This window comes from Aedes aegypti, chromosome 2, assembly GCF_002204515.2.
Source record: "Aedes aegypti strain LVP_AGWG chromosome 2, AaegL5.0 Primary Assembly, whole genome shotgun sequence".
Taxonomy (NCBI): Eukaryota; Metazoa; Arthropoda; class Insecta; order Diptera; family Culicidae; genus Aedes; species Aedes aegypti.
Window position 1 is genome coordinate 226,397,223 of NC_035108.1, and position 24,974 is coordinate 226,422,196.

Below are 24,974 nucleotides of genomic sequence, written 5' to 3' on the forward strand. Positions count from 1 at the left end.
TTGCCAATTTTAGACCCTCTCCCTCCCCACGTAACAGCTTTTGTATGGAAAATTTTAAATTTTTGTGTGAACCGTAACACTATGTAAGACCCCCTCCCTCCCCTGTTGCGTTACGTAATATTTTAACGGTCCCTAGGTATTTTTACGATGAAGAACTTTGCCGAACACCGCGAAGCAATCCGACACTATTGTAAAGGTTTAAGGACAAAATGTCGAATGCCAAAACGTCGAAAGGGGTCATACACAAATTACGTCACGCTCCAAGGGGGGGGGGAGGTCGAACCAAGCGTGACAAGCCTTACAACATTTTCGGAGGACTCATACAAAAAGTGAGACAAAGGGTGGGGGGGCGTTAAAAAAAGTTGAATTATAGCGTGACATAATTTATGTACCATCCCAAAGCAGTGATTTATCTAGCAAAGATTTTTGTTATTGAAGTAAGGAGGAAATGGTTGCGATGCAAAAGGCTTTGGCACAGCAAAATTTTTAATTTTCATCGAAGTATTAAAGCATTGAACTTTTTTTCAGCTAAATGCCAATCTAACGTCCATTTCTGACTGGAGAAGAAGCAGTCCAGCACTTGAAGAAGCAAATTGAAACGGAAGTCTGAAATGTGTTGACTGCATAAGATGTTATGAAGACGAATAGCCTATCGGGTTTATTCTACAAGCGGTGTGAGGTTAGAATCGTCGGTCTCGTATAGCGAAGTGACAATTTTCGACTTGATTGAAGTGGCACTCCATTTAATTTACACGGCGAATCACTTCACTCGAGTCGAGAATTGTAACCTCGCTATACGAGACCGGCAATTCTCATCTCACGCAACTCGTAGAATAAGCCCAAATAACAGTGCTCAAATTTCCTTTTCCACTACTCGTGGGTCAATAAAATGTCTTATCGACCAAAGCTATATGTATCAGAATGTGAGAAATTCAACAATTTTGTTTATTTGGAATGTTAGAATTTAGTGATAGCTTAATTTGTTTTTATTTGAAACAAGATCTGGGTTTCAATGCTAATAATGGATCCCTTAGTAGCTGAAATTCATTCTCTACGCGTTTCGTTCGATTCGTTTATCGTTTCGACATCCGTTCGTTTTATTATTAATTTTATTTAGAATATTTAGTCAGTTAGTTTAGAATGTAGGGTAAAATTTATCGAATAATATGTATCGGTGAGCTGAATGAAATTAGGCCTCCATCTCCTCCCGTAGCAAGAAAAGCGGCAGCCAACATAAACCAACATAACAGCTGAGCACGGTGGCAGGAGATGGCGGAATGTTTTTTGGTCGATCGATGACGTTTTTTGGGGAGAATAGTTCGAGTCACGATGGGATCAAGTCGTGCGTAGTGTTTCCGGGAAGTTTTAGACCCCATATCGTTTTTCCGACTGATTCCTGCTGGATTCGAAATTGCCGGCTCCGTGACCGAAAAGTTGTGCTGTATAGTGACAGTGAAAGGGTACTGAGTCGCCGCCATTGAGAGGCTAAACAAAAAGGAGGTTTTCGCATCTCGCGGCTAATCGCAAAGGACCCCAGTAAATACCTGGGTGCTGCGAACTAACTCAAAATGTTTGTCAAGCGGGAGCCTGATTGCCGGAGCCAAACATTAGAGATTGTGGTTAGGTTTCTCTTGAGAATGTATTGTAATCTCACGAGAAGGTATTGTTATCTCTGAGATAAAAGATATATTTGTTTTTAATATATGATCTTCCACATCAGAGACTTTATCTATGAAATCTGCGTATGTTATCAAAAAGAGTGAGCAATAAATTAAGTAAGAGCGTTCGAGATGCTGATGCCACCCGAATCTTTGCTTTTGATGTTATTCGGTATGATGTTAGGAATCGAGTTCATACATCATATTAGCCCACCTTGTTGATTGAGGGGATAGTGCGTTCCTTCGACAACCTTCGAACGAACACCGCATTGTAATTCAGAGGCCCAATAACATAAAAATGGTATACACACTTAAAAATTATTCGCGAGCTCGGCATTTGAGATTGCTGAACTTACTCGGCTTTCTCACATTTTGCTGAAAACTCAGCTGAAAAATAATTGTAACTGACTTTCGGCAGCACATGAAACTGAAATCTCGGTAAATTCTAAGTTTTACCCGTATCTCGGCTACACTGTGTGCCGAGCACCAACGTTAAAAATGTTTTCGCCGAAGTCAGTTGTCTTGATTGCTGACATATCGGCTTCCCACCTAGGTTTACCGAGATTCTCAGCATTTTGTTTAACCATTCGCCATCTTGATTCCTTTTCGGTTCGGTCAAAAAAGTGAGCAAAAGTTGTAAAAATATAGTGAAAAATTAAAAAAATATGGACCAAATGCTGGAAACTGTGAAGCGGGAGGACGTAAGAGGTGTTTCGTAAGTACGCCCATGTTGTTTTTGTTGTTGTTTTTTAGTGTTTAATGTCGGGCATTACGTGCTTTCTCTGTCACGAAGTAATTGTAAGGTACTTGGCAGAATTTCAAAGGCACGTAAATAACCATATACGGAGCAGGCACAAAACGGATGCTGTATTCTGTATTATTGTACGACATCAAAATGTCAAGCAAGGTTAATCATTTCTTTTGCACCTTGAAGTGCCTCAATAATGATTGTTTTTAATTTTTGCTGAGATTTCAGTTTCTGTAATGCCGAGATTCTCAGTTGAACACAGTAGCTAAAACCTTTTATACAAACCGAGTAAATCAGTTAAAACGATTAAACCGAGATCACTGCCGAGCGCTCGGCTGTGCGGATCTCGGTTTTAAAAAGCCGAGTCTCGGCAGATTAATCTAAGTGTGTATATCCACGCACTTCTCGCCGACCGGCTATTAGCCTATTTCAAGATATTTATAAACACACTTTGAGAAAGTCATGTGAGCTAGAACGCATACAAGCTTTCCAGAGAGAGATCAGAGTGCGAAATTTAATAAACAGAGAATTTAAAGTAACGTTTGAGGGACTAATACGACAAACCCAATTCTTCACAAGAAACATGTTTCAAGATTTGCTTGAAAATATAAAGGGATTTAGTTCGCAGCACCCATGTAGATACCCGCCGTCCTTACTGGGGGGGCTCCGCCGATAGAGTACCTCGCCCCCACAGTTAACCGTCAAGAAGGACGAATGCAGGTAGGGCACAAAGGGGCGTGCCACCTGTGGTAGAGCTCCGAGGAGTCTACCGGAGGTATCCACGGTGAGTGGGTGTCCGCGGTGTAGAAACACCAGCGTCGCTAGGGGGGGTCCGACCGACGCTTCGGCGGCGAATACAGCCCAAGGAAGTCTTCGCACAATCCGTGCGAAGTGGAAGTGTAAGAGAAGGAGAGGAAGAAGAATAAGAAGAGAACGACCACCGCCACCGCTGCTAACCACAAAGGGCCCCAACGTGTGACGTCGACCAGTGCCGTAGCGAGGAGTGGAGCAAGTTAAGATCAGACGTAGAATATATGTTTTTTTAAATTGAATATTTTCTTTTTCCCCATTTAACCCATCCGAACTTCAAAGTTTGGTTGAAGTACCCTGCTCCAGGCCGCCCTGCCGGGCTGACGTTTCTTACAATCTCAGACGCATATACGTTTTGTGGAGTCTAACAACAAGTTGAATGTATTTGCTTCATAGTACGCCTATGAAACATACAAAATCATTCGATTTTTCCAGCGAAATATGCATTTGGAAACCCTCCCGGGGTCCATAATAGGAATGTTTACAAATTTGACGTTTCCTACTATGGACCCACCATTTGATTCCCATGTAATCCGGCTCGCTGCCGACGTGCTTATTATGGATCCACCTGGAAATGCGTATTATGGACCCTCTTGTGTGGTTTCATTTACAAAACTGTTCCAATATCTGTAACCAAATATTTTGCCTGAAACTTCTGACTTACTATGCAATCGAAGTTCCCCCGGTGGATTTTCATAGGAATAAGGTTGCTTTGATTGTAAATTTTATGTTTTTATGTTGGGGTCCATAATACGCAAAAGGTCCATAACCGACATCGACTCCCTTTATTTACCTCATTTAGCAACTTCTAAAAAATCGCTGTAGCAACTGTGTAAAAGTGAAATAAATTTACTGTTGAAATATAGTGTATTATTTATTCTTATGAAATACACTCATTCTTTTGACAAACTAGTGACATGAATTTAATAAAATTTTGAAAACAAGTGTAAAAACTTATTCTTTTAAATACGTACAAATGAATTGATTTATTGATTTTCTTACACAACAAAACAAGCATCAACTGAATGTTTTATTTTAAAGCACTTCCCTCCCATTCCTTTTCCAATATTTGTCTTGATGATAACTGGTAAAATTAGGTACAAACTCCAAAAACTGTTTTTATTCAAAAGTTTAAATAAAAATCTTAAGCAATTGCGACAAGTTTGAAGTATTTTCAATTTGATTTTTGTTTACGGTATCACAATGCTAACATTCGATAAGAATATTTTGCAATGTTTTAACTGTCCAAACCATTGTTTAATATTTTTATTTGATGTTACATTTTTATCAATTTTCTTCGTATTCCTCATTAATCGTGAGTGAGTTTTCCCCATTACGAATTTGAATGGCTGGCGCTAAGTTATAGTTTCATCGATCAAGCTGAAATTTTGCGTATTTTTATGGGATTCATATAGACTCCAAAAGGTGGAGTTGAACCAGAATCTTTTTTTTTCTTTTTTTCTGGCATTACGTCCCCACTGGGACAGAGCCTGCTTCTCAGCTTAGTGTTCTTATGAGCACTTCCAAAGTTATTAACTGAGAGCTTACTGTGCCAATGATTATTTTTGAATGCGTATATCGTGTGGCAGGTACGAAGATACTCTATGCCAGTGCTTCCCAAACTTTTTTGACTTTCGCCCCCCTGAGGCCAATATATCTTTGGAATCGCCCCCCTGATATGTTTTAGAAATATTTGTATTACACGCTCTACTCTGCTGCAACTCAGACCAATTTATTACCATAAATAATCAAATATTGGTTAAGTTATCAATGTTAAACATGTTAAACATATGTGGTTTTGAAGTTGAAATTGATCATATCATATTCATTGATATATTTTCTTCAATTTCAATAAACGACCTTCTTTAAAATGATGTACTGGTAAGTAATTCATAACAGCAAACAACCAAACAACCTACATGCTACTGCTCCAGTTTTCACTGCACCTAAAAAATTTGGCTGACTTTCTGAATTTCGAAACTTATTAATTTGATTGATTAAACATATTGTTTTAAAAATTGTAAAAACAAATTTTGTGAAATACATGTTTGACAATTTTGAAAACTCCGACACTTAAAGGAGAACATTGGTAAATCTAAAAAACTTTCAATTGCCTTGTTAACTGCAATGTAAGACCGTTTTTTGTGCTTAGATTATTTTTTCTTGAAACCTGGAAGTTTTTATCCGATAATTCTTCAAATCTATTGTTAGATGCATGATTAACGTCTTCGGTAGTTCCCAAAATGGTACCTGATTTTTGTTAACAAAATGTTCTGATGTTTTTTAATAGTTTGTGCTATAAGTTAGTAACAAGTTTTGTCGAAAACTTTGCCTGTGAGGACCCGGATGACAATAATTTTAACACTTGCTGCCCAATTCCAAAGCCCTTTCATGAATAAAACCTCAATTTATTAAATTTAGATATTTGAAACAATTTCTAAAAAATATTTAATAACTGAATTGATCTGAAATTGATCTTTTTAAAAACACTTTCAAACTATCTCTGACTACATAATATAGTTCTGCATACGTTTTGTTTGGAAAAATTTCAGTTACCAATTTAAAACTCATAGCGAGTTTCTACTCTTATGCTTAAAAAACTGTATGCTTTACAAACACATTCCGTCTTTGACAATGTGTGTCAAAGTTTTGTCTATCTTGATTTTACAAGAAAATATTAAAAGATACAAACAAAAAGAGGGAATGATTTAGATGTGGAATCTTTAGACAATAAGAGTATAATATCCTATTAAATTGAGTCTCGTTGTTTTCAGTTTCTCTCATTTTCGCCCCCTTTTCAGTATTTTCGCCCCCAAATTCCATTTTGCAAATTTTCGCCCCCCTGGACCCGAAAATCGCCCCCAGGGGGGCGAATTCGCCCACTTTGGGAATCACTGCTCTATGCCCTGAGAAGTCGAGAAAATTTCCAACCCGCAAAGATCCTGGACCGGTGGGATTCGAACCCACGACCCTCAGCTTGATCTTGCTGAATAGCTGCGCGTATATCGCTACGGCTATCTGGGCCCCTGAACGAGAATCTATGTTTTTCATATTTCATAAAATGATATCCAACGCTACTACACAAGACAACTACAGTTAACTCTCCCTTACTTGATATTCTGTATCTCTATGGAATGTGCGATCCCTTCAATCTAGCATACTCTGATCCCTCTGTAAGTCGATACCTCTCTAACTAGATCTTCCTTGACTCGATTCTACCTGATTCAATTTTCCATGCAAGTTTAACTCTTCAACTCAATATTTTCACGAAAAATTTAAAATATTCTCCAAATGCTAATAACAATTATAAATTTTTATATTATAATGAAAGTGATAGTAAAATGTAGGTTTACAACTCATTTCGAAGTGATAAAAATTTTAACTCTCGCAGACTGTTCAAAACACGTCACATAGGTAAATGTGTTAAAATTCTGTTATTTTTTATGTTAATTACTATTTCGAATTTAAGTTGTCAAAATAATAAAAAGTTTCACAATTCGCAAATTTCACTTTAATTTGTTCATTTATTCCAATTGAAAAGTATATGTAATGTTCAGTTGAACGGTAGTTGCTCCACTCAGCTGGTTGGCCGTGAGAGATGAACCATAATTTAAAAAAAATAAAACAAACATATTTTTAGTGCTATATGGAATAAAGATATTCACTAACATTTTGAATAACGAGAACTAAGGTTGTATTAAGTATTCAACAATTTTGTGTCAGACAGGGTAATGCTAACTTTCCTCCGAAAGCCGCTTTTAATAAAAAGCCGTTTCCTCTGCATGTCGATTTCTAGAAAAGTTTCTGGCAATGATATTTTTTTAGTTTCAAACGTTTCGATCGTTTGAAATTGATAAGCATTATTTTTGCCAATGTTGATTGAAAGGATTGTTTCTTCAAGTCCAACCGTTATATATAGGGAAATATACAGTATTGGACAACGCTTTTTCAACTTTTTCGATTTTTCATATAAGGCCGATACAAATATTATTTTGACTTTTTGTCCCACTGACCTTCGACTGGACGAGGGGGGGGCAAATAAATAATAAAGCATTTAATTTGAAAAAAAATTAAAACTCATCGGATTTGTTAAAGAATTTTTTGAAAATCTTAAAATGTTGTGAAATTTTCATAAATATTTTTGAAGTGCCCCCTCAAAATTCCAAATTTGGCATGACATTTTTGAAGGGGGGGGTGACAAAAAGTCAAAATTAAATTCGTATCAGCCTAATAAAGTTTAACTTCGGTAGGCCAAACCTAGCATAAAAATTTCATGCACGTTAGACATAACTTTAATATCAACATAGATTTTTGAGGAATTTTTCTAATCATAACCTTAAAAGTAATAACGGATTGACTAAAGTGATTTTTTTGACGATTTTTCTGAAAATTGAAAAGCCCTACGCAAAAAATGTCCTCGTCAATCTTGATTTTCTTATCAAAATCTACAACTCTGCTAAAGACATCATATAGCTATCCCTCCAATTTATTGAGTTATGTCAATTATTTTATTTTTGGTCATCTTATACCTACACAGTTTGGGGACTTCCATAGCCGTGTGGTTCTCTAACACGCGGCTACAAAGCAAAGCCATGCTGAAGGTGTCTGGGTTTGATTCCCGGTCGGTCTGGGATATTTTCGTAATGGAAATTTCTTGACTTCCCTGGCACAGAGTACCATCGTACCTGCCACACGATATACGCATGCGAAACTGGCAACTTTGGCAAAGAAAGCTCTCAGTTAATAACTGTGGAAGTGCTCATAAGAACACTAAGCTGAGAAGCAGGCTCTGTCATAGTGGGGACGTAAGGCCAAGAAGAAAAAGATACCCAGAAAGTTTAGTTACTATGCCATTGTCATGGATAATTATTGTGTTTGGCCAATTCTGTTCTTTATAGTGATTAAGGGGAATTAGGGGCATAATTGACACGTTAAGCAAATTTTCGTTTTAAGACCATAAAATGGCAATGTTTTTAATTTAAATACTCCTCGCTAGTTTTCAAGTTTGATGTTAGTACGACGAGCTACTTTCATTCATGATGACAAAAATCATATCATATGTCAGAGAAGCGAGATAGAAAATTGGGTCGAAAACAAGGCTGGTAAAAGGTATCGGGGCGAAATGAACACTTGCATGAAATTTAGTAATTCCAATATATTTAATGACTGTCAATCGTTCCGATATGTAAAAGGGCTTTCCCTTAATCATAATAGCTAAAAAGAACCTATCTGGGTTCGATACTTTGCTTAAAAATTAGATTTTTCCACGGCCTTGCTTGTATGCCAAATTAAAACTGAGAAAAACTTTAAGTCAAATTTTGAAGGACAGTTGGAGCAAAAAATTAACTTTTATACCGTCAAACATTTCAAATGCAATACAAATTTCAACTTTTGATGAATTGTGTATATTTTCAGTTATTGAGTCCATTTCGCACCGTATGTTCATTATGCCCCAAATCCCCCTACAGCATTTTCATACAAAATATGGATTGAGAATAGCCAAAACTGATACACCTTCCAGACATTTTGCACCACATTCTCTCCAGTACTAATCACAGCTTTTTCACTAGAATCAGGTTGAAAATGTGCATGTGCATTACCAACTAGTAATTAGTTTGTATTATGTTCGTCTTATGGATAAGATATGTGCTCTCGAAAATGTGAGTGTCCTGAGATAAATTTATTGGTGGTTCCATTTGGCTAATAATTCGATATTGAGTTCGAGGTATGTTAATGAAAGCACATAAAACAAGAAACATCTTACAATGTACGCATTTAATGCTATAGCATGCATCCAATATCATTTCCAACATCAATAGTGCGACACATGTATCATCGGGTGCAATCCATCAAAGACATCTATTTATATGATTATATGTACATAATTACCCATCTGCCTGAATCCATGATGTCAGTTTTCCGTATGAATAGCAACGAATGTGACGGTATTATACGTTGAGTTGATGGAACTGTATACATTGAGCCGGAGTCAGAAATTCGAAACCATCTGAAACGGAACTACATGTTAGACCATGTGATGGTTAAATTTATTGATAATGGCGGAAATGTATGAACTGTGAGTCTTTTAATTTTTGATGTATCAGTTATTTCTTGCTATTGTTAGGTACAGACTGTTTCGAGATCTCTCGTCATTGGATCCCATTATTATCCTTAGCAAAAATGTCTAAAAATTAATTTTACAACAAGGAGAGATCAAAAGTACAAGTGTTTATTAACTTGATTAGCACAAAATGATAAATGAAAATTATTGCTCTATTACATTTATTATGATTATTATGATAGCCATATTTAGACATATAGAAACTGTGTAAGTTTTCCTTCAAACACTGAAGCTTCCATTTACGTGATGGGTCAGGGGTATATGTAAAAAGTAGTTACAGAAAATGGAATCATAATGTAAACAGATAAAGAAACTGAAAGTTTTATGAATCAATGCCATCAGATTTACGCTGATTTGCCTTAATGTTCTAGTTCAACAACGAAACTCGTGAAAAACAAATCTTCAGATCTTCATACTTCTTCTTCTTCTTTCTGGCGTTACGTCCCAACTGGGACAAAGCCTGCTTCTCAGCTTAGTGTTCTTATGAGCACTTCCACAGTTATTAACTGAGAGCTTTCTTTGCCGACTGACCATTTGTGCATGTGTATATCGTGTGGCAGGTACGAAGATACTCTATGCCCTGGGAAACGAGAAAATTTCCTTTACGAAAAGATCCTCGACCAGCGGGATTCGAACCCACGACCCTCAGCATGGTCATGCTGAATAGCTGCGCGTTTTTACCGCTACGGCTATCTGGGCCCCCACAGATCTTCATACATAACAAGTGATATGCCGAAGGTTTATGAACAAAATTGAGCTCAACAACCGCTTATACAAGAAATTCTTGAGGACAGTTGAAAATATGTTTAACCAGTGATAAGGATGATAGATACCCATAAAGCCTTGTTTGATTTTTTCTACTATTTTTTAGAGTACAACGGCCATTTAAATTAAACAAGGGGTCTTTCGGAGCCTTGCGAATACGCTCAATTATTAAGTTCTATCAAGATTTTAGATCAAAGATTATTTAAGACGGGCTGCCGAACATACCCGTTTCATATCTGGCCGATTGATTTTTCTACCAATTTGAAGTTAGAACATATTAAGTTCAATTGTTCTATTTCAGGCTCTACTTAAATTCTAATTTGAAATTTTGAATAGAAGGTAATGTTTAGTAGCTGGATTCTATGCACTCGTTTTTGGAATTTGAATAATCATTAGAACTATTCTTCATAATGAGGCTGATACAAATAATAATTGTCTTATGTTCGAGACCACTTTGATGGTACGAGGGGGAAGGGGTAAAATCCATATTTACCAAGAAAGTTAATTTGCGGTTTTTTTTAACTCTATTAAAAAAATATCGACAAAGTAACTTTATTCTCTTCACCTTGTTCGATTGTCAGTTGTATCGCCATCCTACCGGGTGAACTAACAAGGGTTGAAATTTCGACTTTTTATTTGGTTTGTAATAGAAGAAAATTAATATTTGTATCAGCCAAATCTAGCTTTCAAAGATCTTTATGTGGTATGTGGTAATGTGAAAACCAGTTTTTATTTGTTGATTAGCGCAACTTTATTAGGATTATAAGAACTTTCAATACTCAATTATAGTCTGGATTCTCTCAAAATCGTGGGCAAAATTTGTACACAATTTTGGGGAGGATTCAAACAACATCCAAAGGATTATCTAAAGAAGATATAAGATTTGTCACAAAAGCTTGGGCAGGATTCTCACAGAATAATTGACATGCTATTGAGAAAAGCTTGGGTAGAACTCTCACAGAATCTTCAGCAGAATCCTTGACAGGATGACATAATATATAGAAAATTCTGCCAGAATTCTAAGAAATTGAGTTCCATAACAGTTTAAGATTATTCAAAAATGACTCTGAGTATAAACCTCAAGGCTCCAGATCTTCGGGGCAGAAAGAAATGGTAAACCAATACCATACAACTGATTCTGTTTTTGCACGGATTTTTTTTACATGGCCGTTTTTAAGTTACTTTTTTTGCACGGCTTTGAAATTTTGAAGTTAAAACTTTTTTTTACACGGTACGCATCCCCGTGGAAAAACAGAATCAGGTGTAATATGAAATTTATGGTGATATTATTGCCTAGTATAAAACACCTAGGAATAAATGTATTGAATTAAATAATACTGATAGAAAAAATAAATAAAAGAAGAGCTGTTGGATCTTCGACTTGATAGATAATCAGTTTGCTGGGGTATGAACTTCATTCATAACCGTCCGGCTATGGCTGATTCGAAGGCCTGTAGAGGAGAATTTGTACAACCGTAAACAATCATGGAACTCGAAACTTGATAGAATGTATTTTATTGAGGCTGTGAACCATATTAATTAATGATTATTTCTATGATTATTGTTATAAATCAACAGACCTAATAGGAGTTCACAAGTTCATGTAGGTTGTAATTGGTAAAACAGGTTTATTATGCTATGACTCGACCAGACGGAAGGAACAAGATCATAACAGAATGTTTTTCTCTGATATGATTTTTGATATCATAAGTCGTTATGAAACATGTACCGTTAGTAGTTAAAATAACAAAAGTTCTAACAACATTGTCATCAATTCAAACAAGAATGTTACAAATCTTATTATAATTACAAATTATTCCGACAATTAATCCTCGAGCTGTTAAGTGGAATAGCTATAAATAAACGAAAAATCAGAATTTAATTCTCTACCATTTAATTCCCCTAGAGTTTTTATCCTTTGACATATACGCGTATTTCGACCTCAACTGTAAGGCCGTCTTCAGAGTCGTATTCGACTTGTCGAGTCACTTTAGCGATTGTTACATATATGACCTATCTCATGATAGTACATTTATGAAATTATTGCTTTTATTGAGTATCATTTCCTTCGCTGCACTATGAAGTGCGGCCTCATATGTGCGAAAGTGTAAATAAAAGTCTTCAGAGCATTTGTTCTTTGACGATTTGTCGCAGTGTCATATTTATTGATTGGAACCTACAATAAAATTCCATTACGAGTCTAAGCGAATGATCAATTTGGAAATTCCTCATAGCCCCTAAACATCAATACTTTGCATGTATATGATGAAAAAAGTAAAATATACATACTGTTCCATTTGCAATTTTCTTTTCAGATTTGTAGAATTCTAAAAAAATAATTCCGATTTTGTCACGGTTCCGTTTTTATCAACTGAAAATTTCCGATCGTGTTGATAAAAACGGAACATATCTAAACGTATAACAAAAATATTATATAATGTGTTTCTAAGATGTTACAAAACAACAAAATTATTGCAAATTATATTACTGTTCATAACTTTGACTGTTGCTTACAACAAACTAACAAAGGGATTATCAAAAATATAAGAAGTTAAGAACAAAACCTTGTTGATAACAATTTGATATAAATTTCTGTTATTTTTAACTGCTGTTGTTAGAAATGTGTTATAATCTTGTTATCTGGTCTGGGAGTAGTTCGAAGTCATCCTTATTATGTATCGAACTGGGTTTAGTTTCATGTAGACTGTAAACTTACTCGGACGCTTTGTTTATTATAAAGAATATCTCCTAAATTTAAATTATTGAATATTACAGAGATTGCATGGTATCGCAGAACACAGTAGTAGCGATTGTCTAAGTAAGGCTCAATCAATCTTGCTCATATTCATATTCAGAGTCCCCTTCATGTCCCACCAAAGCTTTAATATTGCACTCATTGTGAAAAAATATACATACATAGTTTTGTTTCAAAGTAGAAATTAACCGTTAAGTTTTCCGATATAAATACTGCTAAATTAAGAATTGATATCAAAAGTTAACGCTGGATACTTACGTGAAAATTGGTTGAGGATTGCCTTGTACATTGCATGGGAGCTGAATGGTGTGACCCAGATCGGAAGTTATTTCAGTTACCGATCGCTGAGTTGTTATAGGCGCAGAATCAGGGATATAATCTTGCCAAAAATGTAAAAGAACAAATTAAATTTACATTTACTAATTTTGACATAGAACGGTGAGTCGGATTTACACAGTTATATTAACATTATGGGAAATTCGTCTCTTTAATGCTACAACAACCTAGATAACACGAAATTCAAAATTTTGGATGGGCAACATTGAAAATTTGGAGGCGATGGTTTTACCGCAGAGAATATGATTTAAACGTAAACTATAACTGGGTTACTTTAAATTACAGTGGTCACACTATTATGGATCACACGATATTTAGTCACTCTGTTCACATGCAATGCAAAAGGAAATTACCCATAATAGTGGGTGACTCATAATAGTGTAATCACTGTACAAACTCATTTGTTTTGACACACTGAACTCAGAAAAGCAATATTTCTAGTTATCTAGTTGTAGCATTAACAGCATTTATCTAGTTAAGCATATTAAGAGGACAAATTTTCAACGTACAAGAGTTCCGTGTCAATTTGTTTTTTGAGCTCTTAGTGACTTAATTACGTAAAAAATATCAGCAGCTTTTCCTCCTTCCATGGAAAGACATTCTGTATAGAAGTAAAAAATAATGTGTGTGTTGCGTAGCAAAACTCAAAACTTCCTCCCACTCATAAACCTTTACGTAATTAAAGGACAACCCCTGCCTTGTTAATGTTTGAAATCATCTATATTTGGCGTAGTGTATTGGAAGATATGCCACTAAATTCGAGATGCCGAAACTTGTCTTGCTTTGGAGCTATTGAAAATAATCCGAAAATTCTTCAACGCTCATTCAAATCAACACTTCAGTCGTCGCGCTTTTGTATTTTGTATAACAGTGGTGAAAAAACCTCGCACATCAGCGTGGTGGTTATGACGGCGGCAAACCGCGCGACGACTGATAGGATAATTTAGGAAACATTTGATAAGTGTTTTTGGAACTAATTTTACAATTAGAGTGAAAAACATTGGCAGCATTCTAAGATATTCTGTTTCAACGTTTTCACTTGCTTTTTAAAGGTGACATATTAGTTAAATACAGCCTCAGATTTTTTTAAAACTACTGTTTGTGATTTCAATAACATTTGGCGCTCTTTCGATAGCTTTAAATTGATTTCAAGAGTAAGTAGATCTATTTATGTTATCTAAATTACAAATCTAATCATAGGTTAATATGATATTAATCATAAAACCACAAAAGTGAGATATAATAAAAATTTGAACCGGATCACGGAATCGTATTTTGCCTTTTATAAACTTTAAAAAATAGTTTTAGTAAATTTGTGTTATTGAAAATTTAATGTGTTAACATACCTTTTATAGTTAAAAACACAGATGTGCTTATTTTCCTTTCTCCCGTGAGTGTATCAGTTGAAACGCAAGAGAATTGCTTCTGTCTGTCATCGATGTTGACATTTCGTATACATAAATCACCACTCGGTGATGTAACGATGTAACGCATGCCTTAATGAAATGTTAGTATAGCAATTAATGGACACTTTATAAGTTGTTTTACCTAAATCAGATCGATCCGGAATCAGCATTTCTTTATCACGATACCAAGCAGACACCTGAACAAATTCGCGGGCATGAGGCGAAATATTGCATTGGAGAAATGCTGTACTACCGAGAACTACATCAGTCTTTTCTATTAAAATTTCGTATGGCTGACGTACAACTGAAGGAATATGAACAGGAAATGTATTATTAAATCTAAACAAAATATCTTAATGTAAACTTACTTGCTCGTACTTTTACGTTTTTGCTTAGCAAAACATAGTGATGATATGATACTCTGCATCGATAAATAGTGTCATGAACTTCCGTTCGAAATAAATGACCCGGAAATGGTGGGAAATACAAAGTGCCGTTAGGAAACGATTGCCTAGAAGAAAATTGTGAATTTTTCAGTGCTCTGGTGAAATAACATTCTGTAAAATGTAGTAAAAGACGAAACGATTTAAATCGACCAATCACGTCGTTTTACAAATGTTTTTTTAGTAGAATTTGAATGTAATTTCGCGCCAAATTTTCGACGCGAGTGATGTACAGTAACCCTACTTTGGCTGAAGACAGTGTGAATTGCAAAAATTTTTCTTACTGAAATTGATAATTTCAAATGCTTTTAAGGCATTTTGTTTGAGTTACAAAAATAACACATCTGCATTTTTTAATATAATGCAAAAAATCATTTTGTTTTTTGAATGCCGTCAAAAGATATTTTTTATGTTTGTCCCAATCATAGATATTTACAATCGAAGTAGGGATGAATAATACGAGTAAATTGAGTAAATACTCGTTATTTTGATTCGATACCAAGTAAAATTTGAATCGATATTTTAACACGAGTCCATGTCCCATTGAATAAATTGAAATATATATAAAAAAAAAACAAATAATTCTATTAGTTTTGCATGTTTAGAAGGATAAGTTGTTTTACTGTATAAATTCACTGAAAATTAATCCGCTTTTCAACACGCAAAGCTGCTCGCTGTCACTATTATCGCTTAAAATTTGCTGATTTGTAAAGGCCGACTGCGATTAGGCTTACCAGACGGATATTTCAACATGGAGGACATTTTGAGTCACTGGCTTTGTAAAAGGAGGGCATTTGAAGGAGTTGGAAACAAAGGGGTGTAAATTTCAAAAGTATAGGGCAAATGCATCATTAGTGGTGCAGGTGCACCTAAGGGATAAAATCATAAAATATGTGATTTTAACTCATAAGTCGATAGAATTCAAATCCTTTTATCATTAAAATGTATGGAAATCACGATTTATTTCAAATTTCCCTGCAAAAACCCTTGCACTAATAATAGGAACACTGTTCCTTTAGTGGAGCTATGTTATAAGCATGTTATTTTCAATTGCGCAATCCATTGCTTTCTTATGTAACCCGATGTCAAAGATAGCTTTTTATTACTAGGTTGGCGATGATATGAGTAATCGTTGTTAGGTGTCCTTTGTTTTGTTTGACTTACAGCATTTGGAGCTCATTTTGTCGAGATTTGCATCTCACATGGTGAATCAAAAATCCGGACGGTACCAGTATCCGGACACTCTGATAATTATCATTATTTGAATGTAAAACTTAAATAATTATTTGTATCATTTTATACATAACTTCTTCCTTCAACCTTATTGATCATATAAGTTTCATTCGTGATTTAATTAGAAATGCATAATAATTGGCAAAACTAAAAACAAATATGTTGCTCCAGTATGACGTGATTTCTTTGCAGTGCGAGTTAATACCGAAAGAGTCTCGACGAACGCACCACAACGTTCAGTTAACAATTGTATGATTAAATTACACGTTTCCAGAAGTGTTTTAGATCAAACAGTAAATAAAACGTATATTTAGATGGTTTGAGGCACTACATTTGTAGCATATCATGAAAATATACTTCAAATCGTGTAAAAAGAGACTGTCCGGGTGTGCAAGTGACTTTACATCCGGACATTGTTCTAAAGCACTGTGTTTCACCCGTGTGAATTAAAATTTGGAAAGTAAATTAAATAGAAAAGCAGAAAATAATATCATTAAAGTGTTACGAGCGGTTAATATTGCAAAAATAACAACTATTTACATCGTAAAACAAACGCCTGCATCGATTTTTTTATTGAATGATCCTAAATGTGGCATAAGAATTAATTTTAATACACTTTTTATGGATTTCATTAAGATAATTCATGTTGCGTTACAGGTGTCTGGATTTTGATTTATAAGTGTCCGGATTTAAAACCAATGCTCGTATAGCTGTCCGGATTTAAGGACAAAGACATTCTTGATTATTTCAATGTTTTCCGTGATATATTCATAAATTTTTACATAACAATTATCGCTTATACCAAGATCTGATGGTGTATAACTATATGTGTCAATATCACACTTCAAATAAATTCGTAAAATACTAAAAATAGAGTTCGCACATGTATCTCTCGATAAGCGTCCGGGTATCGATTCACCACGGTATAAACTTTTATTGTATTATTTACAGATGAAAAATGTTACATCGAGTTTCATGTAACAAAATCCATCGCATTCACCACAATCTTCCATCTGTTTTAAAATAACAGGATGGCTTCAATATAGAGCTTGCGTACGATATCTCATATTTTTTTCTTTTGAGTAAATTTAAATGCTGCTTTGTGAACCATTCACTTATCCACCGGTGTACTAAATTTACTCGATCCAAGAATTGTGACACTTGAGCGGGACACGCTTCCATATACTCTCCACGTGTTCTGGCCCCAGTGAATCAAATTGTCATCAAAACAGACAAAAAACAAACAACAAAGCAAGCTCGCTCACAACCGTTTGTCCCAACTGTTGCGGATAAGGATACAATAAAAAGTAAAATTGTCGTGACAATCACAAAGCGCAACATTGTTGCAACATTTTCAACTCGCGATTTATCAGTTATTTTAAACACAAAACCAAATTTGTTTTATGGATGCTGTTCGATAATGTGTCAACGCTTACCAACTCGGATAAAGTTCTCGAAAATTGCAATGCGAAGCCTAGAAAATCGTTGCGCACGTAGTGATCGATCATTGTCATATTCTGTTCAAGTGCTGATAAACTGATGTTGCGTAATAAAATTGTTGCAACAAGAATAGGAGATGACAATGTCTTTGTTACTGCGTGTTGGGTGACAATTGATTCACTGTCTGGCCCCGATCAAGTGTCACAATGGGCTTATCCACCAGTGTACAAAATTCACTCGGTCCAATAACTTTGACACCACAGCGGGCCCAGAGCTCGTGGGAGTATACGGAAGCGTGCCCTCTCTATTCGCAATTCCTGAACCAAGTGAATTTAGTTCAACGGTGAGGAAGTAAGAACAAGTTATGGTAATGGCCACCAATAGTTGATAAGTAAAATTGTTTTAATCAAATTAGTAATAATGGATATAATGGACAAATGTGAACAATAAAGCTTTTCAAAATTATATGAGCGCTTTGGAAAAAATAGTTTTTACAAGTGCGGAAACGCTAATAAAAGTGCGCAATTGCATCAAATCGGGTAGATGTCTTCGGGGGACTTAGGGTAAATCATGTATTTTGGACAGGCTAAGGATATGTCTGGAAACGTCGATCGATTAACTGCATTAGATACTAATATTTGATTACGTTATGTTACTTATATGCTTAATGTCTCATTGTACTTTGAGTTTCTGGGGATAAAAACCTTACAAACTGTAGCATTAGCATCCAAAATAGCGTTTTTGTGCGACCTGTCTTTTATACATTTCGGACACCAAATATACATTTTGGACAGCCTTATGTAAATATAATTTGGACAGGGGCGTTATCTCAATATCCATACAATGTTTTAGTAAAAAGACGGTCACATCATAAAATTTTAAGAGTTCTTATGTGACTTATGCATTTTTTCGCTTATTGGATGTGTATATTAGTGATAATCAATAATTTAAGTTAATGCAAGCAAATATCATCTGATCCACGGAATACGCCTGCAAGTATGCATGCATACGACATTCCAGTGTGTTTAATCAGATGGCCAAATTATATCAACTGAACAAAAACCATAATCTATTTTGGACACCACCTGATGTATGCCTTATATACTCTTGTTAAGGTTTTCAATTTTAGACATATTTTATCATATTGCCACCTCTAAACTTTTTATAAATGCCGATTCTGAGCGTTATTATTGCATTTAATGTATGTTCTTGAAATGTACATCCTCTTGCATTCGTAGGTTTCACAGATGTTCTGTTGATACAATTTACAATTTTGATATTTTTGAAGCCAATTTGTAATTGTTATGAAAATGGTCATCATTAATAAGTAGCATAGTATATTAATAATGCAATTAGAGTTACTGTGCACGTGCTGTAGCCTTAGGTGCAGGAGCCTCATTGTTTGCAAGCGCACGGGAGCGCTGTACATTGTGCGACCTTTTTTGGTGCGCCTCATTTTTATTGAGATGTGTCTCACTGCGGTCTCATGCGCTCCGTCACATGTGCTGTTTAAAATTCAGCACAATAATTGAAGTGATTACAAAAGTTTTCGACGAGGATCGAAATTGTAACTCGTGGATCGCGAGTCTTCGACTATATCATGTAAGCCATCTAGACACCTGAATAGTGAGGCGAAAATAGCTGTACAGGCTATTCGTTACTAAGCAGTTGTTTCACAACTTGGATACCGATGGCGAGCCGTAGCGCCGAACAGCGCATGAGACGAGTCTCCCCGAGAGCACATCACCCAGCGCGCGCTTTTAGAATTTTCGTGAGCCTCCTTCTAGCGCAGCACACTAGGATTCCGATGAGCTGAGAGACGGTTTGGTTGGAGGCTCGTCAGTACATTTCTGTGCTCCTGAGAAATATGTAACTCTAAATGCAATACACGATTTCCCGTACATTTATTCTGCATCATCCCTTTGTAAATGAGCAGAGAATGACCAGCCTGTCCAAATTATATGCATGTCCAAATTATATACGTTACCCTATTCTTTGTAAATAAAAGAATAAGTGCTCTGAAGACACCAACATGATTGAATGCAATCCTGCACCTTCATTCTCACTTTCGCACTTATGAAGCCGCACTTCGCAGTCCAGTAGTGAAAGAAATACACAATACATGGCCATATGAACCAGTTAGTGGAATTTAGGGCAACTGTGCCACTTGAGACATTTTTTTCTCTAATTGTGTACAAAGCTTATCAAACCCACTAAATAATTCTCATGATGTTAGTTCCTCATCTTCTCATCACTTTGAAAGGCTGGCTCTAAATTACTGTTTCACCGATATAGCTGAAATTTTGCGCAGTGGGACCGAAAAGTGGACCGGAGCGCGGACTTTGGCATAGAAAATTTTATTGACTTTCGTTGTTAAAAAAATGTATATACTAAATGATTTGTGTGAGATAGTAAATATAAATTACACAGTTATTTCATAATAGAATTCAAAATCCTTACCTTAAACCTTGAATGTTAGTCGCCGTAGATCCGTCTCTCAGAATCCACGCTATTTCAACTTGTGATGAACCATATGTAGAACACGACAGTTGAGAGCTTCCTGTATCATTACTGAACATTAAATTCGACGGCAGTTGTTGCAGGAATTGAGGAACATGGATATTCGCAGTAACAATCTCTCGACCAGTTGATCCACGAGTAATAAATTTATAATCAAACATTCCTGTGAATATGAAATTTCATGATAAGAAAAAAATCTTTAAATAATAAATTAAAAGAAGCAGGGTGCTAAACGAGCAAAAATATGTATGGGCACTCAATAGACCTCGGAGATTTGTCTTGCAAAACAACGGGAGGGTAGGACCAATGGCATGAAAAAAGGAGCGCTAGGAGAGTCTTAGCACTCCCTCTATAAAAGTTAAAACGCTCGTGCGAAGTATACACTTTGCTTGAGCTAATCCACTGCTAATGAAGCTAATCTTACGGGGCCGTTTATACTACACATGGACTTTCACATGAGCTTTCCAAATTTTACATAGACAAAACATTATGAAGAGGGGGAGGAGGGGGAGCTGTATATGCAGATTATTAGCAAAATCCCGTAGCATTTTAGCAGCATCTCAGTGAAATCTTGAAAATTTTGATTGAGAACCCTGCTGGATCTTATGGATTTGAACGGACTCTTGAAATTATCTAATTCCAGCGGAATTTTGGATGATGGCATATCTGGAATTCCTGTGTTGTTTGTGGCATCGAGCATTCCATTGGAAAATTAGCATTCCTTGCAGTGGCGTAGCTAGAGTTTTCGGGGCCAGGTGCGGAGTCAAATTCGGAGGCCCTTCAAAATAGGGATTTGTATCAATTGACTAGTCAATTAATCGAAAAAATAATACATTTTCAATCAACAGTAATTTTTGGGATTGAAAAAAAATGGACTGTTCATCTGTTATTGAAGTGGTTTTTAACGTTTTATTCAGTAATAAAAATATCAATTAATGAAGAGTACCCTACAAAGCTTGAGATCATATTGAAAACTAATTTGGATGTTGTGATGTTGCGAAATTTGATAACTCAGTTTGTTGTCGTTTTAACGGTTAAAATATAACTGAGAGCAGAAAAATATTCGCATGAAATCAAATTGAAAACTATTTTTGCTGTCAGTGAAAGCAAAATGATAATTGTTTCTGCAATCATTGCGAGCAGTTTCAGAACTTACTGAGATATACATTTTTTTAGTTTGATACCGAAATAAGCCTGCGATAAGAAAAATACATTATTTTCAAATTATCATAGTTTTTAGAGATGGAACATTAAAAGAAATTGTGTTATATAAAACTGACATCAACAAAAAATTAAAAAGATAGCAAAACAAAAACAATATACGATATCAAATATAATAATGATGTATTGATATCAAACTATGACATAAACTTGATGCTGAAAACAGGATATGTTTTCAACGACCACTTCAGGGCTGATAGCGCCATAGATATACAACTCTCAACGCGTATTTCTAAAAGTTTCTGTAGCATTTAATGAGTTTGTGCGGAAATTTTATCAGAATCTAATTCAGGTATTTGCTTCAACTGTCAATTTGAAGATTTCTTCAGGAGTACATTAAACGATTGCATCACAGACTTCCCAAGGAATTCATCCAGGATTTTCATTCGAGGTACGTTGAAGAATTCAACCAGAATTTTTCCCAATGATACTCTCAGATTTTTTTTCCGATGAAAATTTCCGCAAGAATTGTTACAAGAATTCTCAAGGGATTTGTCCAACAACATGCTATGGAATTTTTTCATAAATTTAAGGAGGAAATTCATAAAAAATCCTGATGATATTTCTAAACGAAGTCGTTAAGATATCACTGATGAAATACATGATAAATTCATACAAAAGGGAAGTGTTTGAAAGCTCTTCGCTTTTTTTTCTGGACTCTTGAAAAAGTCTTGGATGAGCCTTCAGAGAAACTAATAAAATAATAATTAGAAAATCAACCAAGCAAAATTTCCAAAGAAACACCCTGAGAAATCTTGAGCGGAACTCTTGGAGGATCTGCAGCAATTATTGCTGTGTCATTTTGTGATTATAAACACTGAATAAAATTTTAAATTGAACAATCAGTGTACAATTTATTTCAAAAATAATTCAAAAACTCTTTGAAAGTACTCCTAATTTATGTAGAAATTTATGAGGTTCAATTTATTGTCAAAGTTCTAGAAAAATTCCTTATTGATTTTGTGGAATAACCCTTGGAAGAATTTATGGAGCAATTTCTGGGACAATTTTTGGGTAATTCTCAAATGATTGGTTCTGAAAACGGCTGGATGTATTTCTGAAAAATTTTCATGACAGCTTTTCGAAGAATTCTCATAAGGTACCTTGAAATTGTTTTGCACGAATTTCACCAATACTAGAATAAACCTGGGATAAGCATCTTACAAAAAATAAATTCATTAAATTCACAAGTACATATAATTATATTCGTAACGTTCCCTAGGTATATTGTGTAGGATTATTTTCAAGGTAAATTAGTGTAATTCTTGAATAAATCGTTACAAGATTTTCTAAAGGAATATTATAAATAATTTTTAGAAAATTTTGCGTTTTAAATCCGTTATTGGACTGTTGAAAGATTGAAGTAAATTTTTAATGTATTCCTCTTAGCATATCCTAAGTAATTATTTAAGGAATTTCAAAATGGATTTCTGGAAGAGTTGCTAAAGTTTCTCCAACTTCAGTTTCTGGAAGGATTCCTACAGAAATCTTTGTATGTATTCCTGAAGAAAGCTATGAATGAATCCATATAACAACTCCAGCAGATGAATATTAGACTGGCCCTTAAACAAAAAAGTTGTAAAACTCAACGGGGCACCCCCTAGATATTTGTCCTAGGGTAAGAAAAAAAACTCTCAAAATTTCAACTCATTTGGTTGCTCCCCCAGCTGGCGCATTCAATTCGAAGTTTGTATGGAATATTTGTTTCAAATATATTGAAAATTGACCCTATGTCAATGTTTCGTTCGATATACTAGTTAATCGCGTACGATTGAGCCCAGAATGACAAATTCACTAGTTGATACCCTAATGAACATAATTGCAAAAGGTTGTATCTGGATTCAAGCGCATATTCATTAACCTTTCCTATTAATATTACTCACAAAGCAGACTCTAATCGATGATTTAAAAAATAATTTTAAGTTAACCGTAATAAGGGGATGCTTTATTACAAGGTTCAAAACATGCGTAACTCCCTATTAATCAATTCGAATGACTAAAATGGTTATTTTTGTCTCAATTCAATATAATATATGTATAACTCTTATGTTACGGCGAATATGTATAATATTTAACTAGATCAGCACTAAATAACGGTAAAATATTAATGTAGATATGTAAAACGCTACTTAATAGGCCGAAAAACATGTTATTATTGAATATTTTGGGAAAAAAAATCACTTTGGGGGGCAAAAATGTCAGTTATTCCCCTACTATACTTCAGAAACTACTACTGGTGCCTCATTTTGGTTTATTATTACGATTTTGTTGATGATGTTTACATTTTTATAAATTTCACTCCAACAATTTTTGTTTACCAAGTAGGTGGCACACTTGCCCCAATAAGTATACATTTCAACCAAACTGGATTTTGAATGTAAAACTAAATACTTTTTTCGTTCAAATGCCACAATAACTTGCACATTTGAATAGTTTCACGATGTACAGTACGTTAGAAAAATCTGTTAATAATTTACCTTTCGACATGCTATTTAGAAGCAACGAAATCTTATAAAAATCCACTACAATTTGGTTGTCTTTGCAAGTCGATGTAAATACATGAAAAATAGAACAATTTTCGTCATATTTTGATAATTGTATTGTGAACTACATATAAGGGAACATATTGTTAAGCTCAAAGAGAAAATATATATATTGTAGTTTTTATAAAAAGCAGGGGTGGCACACTTGTCCCAAAGTCCGCTATCCCTGACCAAAAAGGGAAATGATGTACTGTTTCCCATATGTTCGAACTGAAAATCTCATATTAACTTCAATTCAATTGCGCCAACTCATGGATTGACCAAATTTTCAGGAAGTCTTCCTCTAACCCTAAGGAATAATCCTGGGGGGTGCCGCGTGGTTTATCGAACTTTATATTTCTCCCATACTGAGCTGGGCTAGTCTAATGAATATCTTTGAACTTATGGAGTAGTTGCGTAGTAATCTTTGGAGCCTCAAGAATTTACATCAACATTCATTGCAATACAAAAAAAAACAGTAAAAAGGACTTTAGATAATGTTCTACGTTCGTTTCGGCTTGGTTCAGGATATGGTTCATAATAAGATGTTCCCAAACCAGTTCCTGGCTTTCTCAGGCTCAATTTTTAGAGGGTCCTCTAATATTCGATGATTAACAGAAAAATGTATTTCTGATTCCAAAACCAAGATTTTCTGTTAAAAAGTACTGATCGTTAGCGTTGAAATAAATGCAACCTTTATCAATATACTGGACGATTTAGGGTCCCCAACTCATTACCAATTCAGGTCCCCTTGCAAACCTGACTTTCCTTGCCTCTATACATTTAAATTTGTTACAAACTCAATTTTCAATGCCATGAGAAATATTCACTATGATTTCGGGGCTCCTAAGAAACCGGGGCCCGGTGCGAATCGCACCCCCCTAGCTACGCTACTGATTCCTTGCAAGATGCTGGGATTCCTAGAAAGATCCTAGAAAGGAATCCTAAGAATTAATAGCAAGGTTCTGAAATGAAAACGTAGTCGAGAGGACTCCA

At 35.2% G+C, this 24,974-nt stretch overlaps 1 protein-coding gene across 1 annotated transcript in view; it reads right to left on the reverse strand.

Annotated features, from left to right (window-relative positions):
- LOC5574632 (Down syndrome cell adhesion molecule-like protein Dscam2) overlaps positions 1-24,974 on the reverse strand; it is a 109,683-nt gene that overhangs the window by 57,882 nt on the left and 26,827 nt on the right. The window contains exons 3-8 of the mRNA XM_021844202.1: positions 20,176-20,398; positions 14,968-15,110; positions 14,742-14,903; positions 14,540-14,689; positions 13,116-13,236; positions 9,106-9,223 (exon numbers count right to left, since the gene is read on the reverse strand). Of these exons, the coding sequence (XP_021699894.1) occupies positions 9,106-9,223; positions 13,116-13,236; positions 14,540-14,689; positions 14,742-14,903; positions 14,968-15,110; positions 20,176-20,398 (917 nt within the window). The remainder of the gene's footprint in view (positions 1-9,105; positions 9,224-13,115; positions 13,237-14,539; positions 14,690-14,741; positions 14,904-14,967; positions 15,111-20,175; positions 20,399-24,974) is intronic.